Source organism: Conger conger, chromosome 14, assembly GCF_963514075.1.
Source record: "Conger conger chromosome 14, fConCon1.1, whole genome shotgun sequence".
Lineage (NCBI taxonomy): Eukaryota > Metazoa > Chordata > Actinopteri > Anguilliformes > Congridae > Conger > Conger conger.
Window position 1 is genome coordinate 44,603,829 of NC_083773.1, and position 6,000 is coordinate 44,609,828.

General features: G+C 41.0%; 1 protein-coding gene across 1 annotated transcript in view; it reads right to left on the reverse strand.

The window, feature by feature from the left end:
* Positions 1-5,788, reverse strand: part of smarcc2 (SWI/SNF related, matrix associated, actin dependent regulator of chromatin, subfamily c, member 2) — a 40,019-nt gene extending 34,231 nt beyond the window's left edge. The window contains exon 1 of the mRNA XM_061218821.1: positions 5,678-5,788. Within this exon, the coding sequence (XP_061074805.1) occupies positions 5,678-5,788 (111 nt within the window). The remainder of the gene's footprint in view (positions 1-5,677) is intronic.
* Between the last annotated feature and the right edge of the window lie 212 nt (positions 5,789-6,000).

The following is a 6,000-nucleotide window of genomic DNA, read 5'->3' on the forward strand; positions in this document are numbered from 1 at the left end:
AGGGAAGATACCCAGCGTCTGGTGATGTCTATGGGTCACAGACTACAGGCAGAGCACCGCCAGGGAAGATACCCAGCGTCTGGTGATGTCTATGGGTCATAGACTACAGGCAGAGCACCACCAGGGAAGATACCCAGCGTCTGGTGATGTCTATGGGTCACAGACTACAGGCAGAGCACCACCAGGGAAGATACCCAGCGTCTGGTGATGTCTATGGGTCACAGACTACAGGCAGAGCACCACCAGGGAAGATACCCAGTGTCTGGTGATGTCCATGGGTGACAGCCTTCATGCAGTCATCGACTGCCCAGGGTTGAAACCAAGTATTACATTTATCTAAGATTATTTTCATTTGTCCCCTAATTAATTCAGTATGTTAATTACTTTTGGTCCCCTAAAATTGGGGGGATACAAATAAAAAAGGCTGTAATTCCTACATGGATCACCCAAGTACAGTACAGTGCTAAACCAACAAAAAATGTGTCACTGTATAATATATTGCTAGAAGACAGGGGTAAAATGTTGGCTATGATCCTGAAATCGAAGGATGAAATCGATAGCTGACCTGTCAGGAACACTCACAGATCCAGTCTAGACTCCCTTTATAAGATTCTGTTGCATCAGCATAGTCACTGCAGGGAGATTCACACAGCATATGCAACGTCTGACTGAAGATTTCAAATCAAACCGAACAATGTCCACGGTACATTTCCACACATTGGGATCATCTGCATTTTGGGAGTATGTTAACTGTGCCTTGTCTCAGCTGAGGTCTAATTGGCTCCAATGACTACAATCTGAAATAAAAAATGTATCTGTCAATGATCCTAGACTTATTAACTTCCCACAGCCCGGCCATAACCACATCATTTTGTGTGCAATACAAATACACTACCGTTCAAAGGTTTGGAATCACCTTGTCTTTTTTCAGCGTTTTCTGATTTCATATTTTATTTTCTCTTTTGTAATCAAACAATTCACACATGACTAAGAACTTTTATGAAATGGTAAAATGGTAAATGGCAGGCATTGTATATTATATACAATTGATGCTTCTCCATTCACCCATTCATACACACACACTCACACACCGACGGCGATTGGCTGCCATGCAAGGTGCCGACCAGCTCATCAGGAGCATTTGGGGGTTAGGTGTCTTGCTCAGCGACACTTCAACACAGCCCGGGCAGGGGATCGAACCGGCAACCCTCCGACTGCCAGACGACTGCTCTTACTGCCTGAGCCATGTCGCCCCATTAATGGGTATTTTTTATACATTTTGGATTTTAGGATATTCAGGATAAAGAACCCATTTGATTTGTTATAATGGATTTCTGAACACATTTGAGCCATACCCAGATGGTCTGATGAAGTGTAACGGACATTCTTATTTTCCTTATTTCCAACACGTGATAATGTACATGAGTCAAAATCAAATGTTGTTGTGCTGCTTCATCCTTCTCACTGCATCTATTAACACCTTTATTCCTTTATCATACGACAGGGGAGCCAATATAGTGACTTACTATTTTTTGTAATTTATTTGTTGTTGGTGTTATTTATTTCATCATTAATTTAAAAATACTCCTGACAAGATTTGATTGGACCAAATTAATTTCCCCCAGACGTAATGTGTCTCTTTCAGCCCTGCTGTGCAGTGCACACACTAGTGGAACAGCCTGTTCAGTATTATCTAAACAGTGCACACACTAATGGAACAGCCTGTTCAGTATTATCTAAACAGTGCACACACTAGTGGAACAGCCTGTTCAGTATTATCTAAACAGTGCACACACTAGTAGAACAGCCTGTTCAGTATTATCTAAACAGTGCACACACTAGTGGAACAGCCTGTTAACTTCTGTATTTTCTAAACAGTGTACACACTAGGGGAACAGCCTGTTCAGTATTATCTAAACAGTGTACACACTAGTGGAACAGCCTGTTCAGTATTATCTAAACAGTGCACACACTAGTGGAACAGCCTGTTCAGTATTATCTAAACAGTGCACACACTAGTGGAACAGCCTGTTCAGTATTATCTAAACAGTGCACACACTAGTGGAACAGCCTGTTCAGTATTATCTAAACAGTGCACACACTAGTGGAACAGCCTGTTCAGTATTATCTAAACAGTGCACACACTAGTGGAACAGCCTGTTCAGTATTATCTAAACAGTGTACACACTAGTGGAACAGCCTGTTCAGTATTATCTAAACAGTGCACACACTAGGGGAACAGCCTGTTCAGTATTATCTAAACAGTGCACACACTAGTGGAACAGCCTGTTCAGTATTATCTAAACAGTGCACACACTAGTGGAACAGCCTGTTCAGTATTATCTAAACAGTGTACACACTAGTGGAACAGCCTGTTCAGTATTATCTAAACAGTGCACACACTAGGGGAACAGCCTGTTCAGTATTATCTAAACAGTGCACACACTAGTGGAACAGCCTGTTCAGTATTATCTAAACAGTGCACACACTAGTGGAACAGCCTGTTCAGTATTATCTAAACAGTGCACACACTAGTGGAACAGCCTGTTCAGTATTATCTAAACAGTGCACACACTAGTGGAACAGCCTGTTAAGTATTATCTAAACAGTGCACACACTAGTGGAACAGCCTGTTCAGTATTATCTAAACAGTGCACACACTAGTGGAACAGCCTGTTCAGTATTATCTAAACAGATGCACATACCTGTATATGCAATTTTCAAATTTAATTGTGGCTTTTCTGAGTCTGTTAATATTGTTTGTAGTGCTTCTGTGATATGTGTTTAACGTATATAATGTATATTTGTATGGTAAAATCTTATAAATTATTAGTAATGTTTAACAATTTGTATGGCATCATTGAACAAGCAAAGAGTATAAAATGGTGGAACTTCTCTACTCATAGTTTACATACTGTATGAATCACACAAATCTCTCCAAATATATCATCAAACCATGAAGGAACCTAAAATAGCGATATTTCTCAGAGGTCTATGCGATATCTTCACACAGGTATTTCAGTATGAATTTTGATCAACAGAGGGAGCTGTAGCTGATCATGAAGAGCAGGGAAACAGAGCTGTAGCTGATCATGAAGAGCAGGGAAACAGAGCTGTAGCTGATCATGAAGAGCAGGGAAACAGAGCTGTTGTCATGGGTTCAAGCCACAGAAAGTCAATGGCATTCACCGGCTACACTTTTCCACGATTTAATTTTGCAGAAGGTGCAAAAAGCCAGTAAGCAGTCAAAGTCAGTAAGATATTCATGTAGAACAATTAATCAATATTTCCTACATTCAGGATTCAAATTACACTCTGGCTTTCGGAGGGGGGGTCTATGGTCTGAGAGACGAATGGGGGGGGTCTTTGCGGGGGGGGGGGGGGGGGGGGGGGGATCTCAGCCCTTTTTTCTGAGCTCTCTGTGCCTGAGGTTTAGACTTTTTACGAGATAAACAATGTTAATTCTACTGTTTTTTAAATGTAAGGAGAAATGTAGTTAAATGAGTTTTTAAGTGATAAAACAGATCTATCTGAATTTCACTGCAATTAATATTTAATGTGAGGAAAATTGTAAATCCCTTAATCCCTATGATGCAATCACATTTGTTTATGGTGTTACATGTGGAATTTGTTCTCGAGCTAGTCGCACCCACTCTCTCTAGTCCTAGGCGGTGCAGCAAGATTAAGATTGATATTGCAAAATAAATGTTGTTACAGTTGCTAAAAATATTCAAGTGTTATGTTAGTAAAGTGTGCTCAGCAGTAGCTTCTGTGGACATAGTTACCATGTGTTTGCCGGGAAAGCTCCCCTTGCATTGGACTGAATGAAAACACACTCTTCAGGACTACAAGAGTGTGTGTCCTTTTAAAAGACACGGTGCCGAAGTGAGAACAGAATTGTGCAGTTTTCTGAGCTGTTTTAACACATCGCTGCGAACAGCAAGTCAGTGATGCATGCTCGAGCCAAGCACAAATAGGAAGTATTTGATGACGCAGAATTAAAAGAACGTTCTTCTGGCATATTTCCAGAAAGATGTTGTAAATTACTTTGTTCATTAATGGTGCAGCACTTTTATAGAAAATACAATCTCTACATTTGCAGAAAAGCTTTTGTTGCGCCTAAATTAATAGGAGAATTATGTAATTTTACAGAAACATAAGACTTTTTTTAACACTGCACTCCAATATTATATACATTTCAGCCTACTGATTAACATTAATCTTTTTGACTAATATATATAAGGTTTCATAGTTTTGCACATGGTAAGCTTTGTATATTTATTCCTAAATGCCACAGTTGGTAGAACAATAATGTTTTTTTCAATCCAAAAACAAATGGTGCTACTGGCCAAACTACACAACAGTTCTGCTGAGATTAACTAGGTCACAATCATGCAAACATGTTTGTAAGCACTTAAATATAAAAATCCTAGCTCTCCGGAAAAAAAGAAAACTGCATACACAGTATCCCTGGTGTTCTGGCCAAGATTCAAAACTTCTCTCAATCGGGCAGCCTATTTATCCACAAGAAGAAAGGCAGAAACTGTAAACTGTAACAAGGAAACATCTATCGATTTTACAATCAGTGCAGGAAAAGAACTGAATGCATATGCAGAGCAAAGAGGAGCAAGTCTGGGCATACGCTTCCAATAAAGCACTTTGAAGTCATAAGAAAAAGTTTGATTTTCATACTTTTTTAAAAATTATTGTCCTGCATTATTTCCTTGCCAGGTGTGTCAGTTCAACATAATCCTTAGCATTTAAAACTGTTGAAAATTAGATATGGAAAACAGATTTGCACCAGGACTGTATTAGCACTTTCAAGTCCTATGTGAATGCATTCATACAAGTCGCCTTGTACGTATGAAACAAGTAGCATTGCGTACCCGCCCCAAATAAAAAGCATTTACTATTCTGAATTGAGAATGATGAGAGATTTTTGAAATGTAACCACAACATCTCCGGCTTTGTTATCTTGGACATTACTGCATTTGCGAGCAACGAATAATGAGTAAAAATGAACGGAACTGACACGAGACATGATCCTTTCAGGCCCATCATCATCCGCGCGCGCGCGTGCGTGCGTTCAAACATACGCTAAGAGGAGGATTGGGGGGGTGCACATAAAACAGATATAACAGAACGCATAATGTGCACATAAATTCACCGAAACACCCTGCATTAATATAACGTTACAAAGTATCGGTCGCCGCCGACAGAGATGTGCAACATCTGGATCACTGCACTCGCGCTGGTTACGCGCGCCAGCCGAGGTGTGCAGCTCTGATTCTTGCATTCCCGTTAGCTTATAGCAAGGGGGGGAATCCCGTGCAAAATCCAGACGGATAAAACAGAGCTCCAACCGTTATTTTATCATGCTGCCTTGCTACGACACCATGTCCGGCTATATATTTGGATAATCTGTGCAGAGGTGAATTGCCTCTGTACTGATACTTCTGTTGGCTGTGCGCTCTGAAGACGTTTCCTCTGCATCTTTTGTTTCCGGCTTTCTTTGTACGTGGATACAACAGCTGGAATGCCCTGAATCCGCCGCGCACCCTCCTTCTTCTCCCATACGCATTCATCTCAAACAGTACCATTTTCTTTTCCTGCATATGGGAAACGTGTACTATATACCAATCAAAGGGATTTAGCAAAAAAAAGAAACAAAAGGTACCTTTTTGTAATTCTTGCCCAACCATACGCGGACATTGTCGAACTGCGAGACTGTGTCAGAAGCTTCAAAATATTTTACATTCGGGCCGCCGTCTTTCTTCCGCACCGCCATCTTTGTCTGCAGAGAAAAGTCGACCTCGAGCGCCTTCTGGTGGATGCTCGTGAGCGTTACAAGTGCTTGGACTGATTCGCGTTTACTTGCGGATTGGTCTGAAATGAAACGATCCCATTTTGGATCTGTTCCAGGGAGTAACACGTGAGTGGAAAAGAAGAGATTTTTGAGCCCGCATGGCGGCCCAGAGACTGCAGTTGCATCACAGCGTT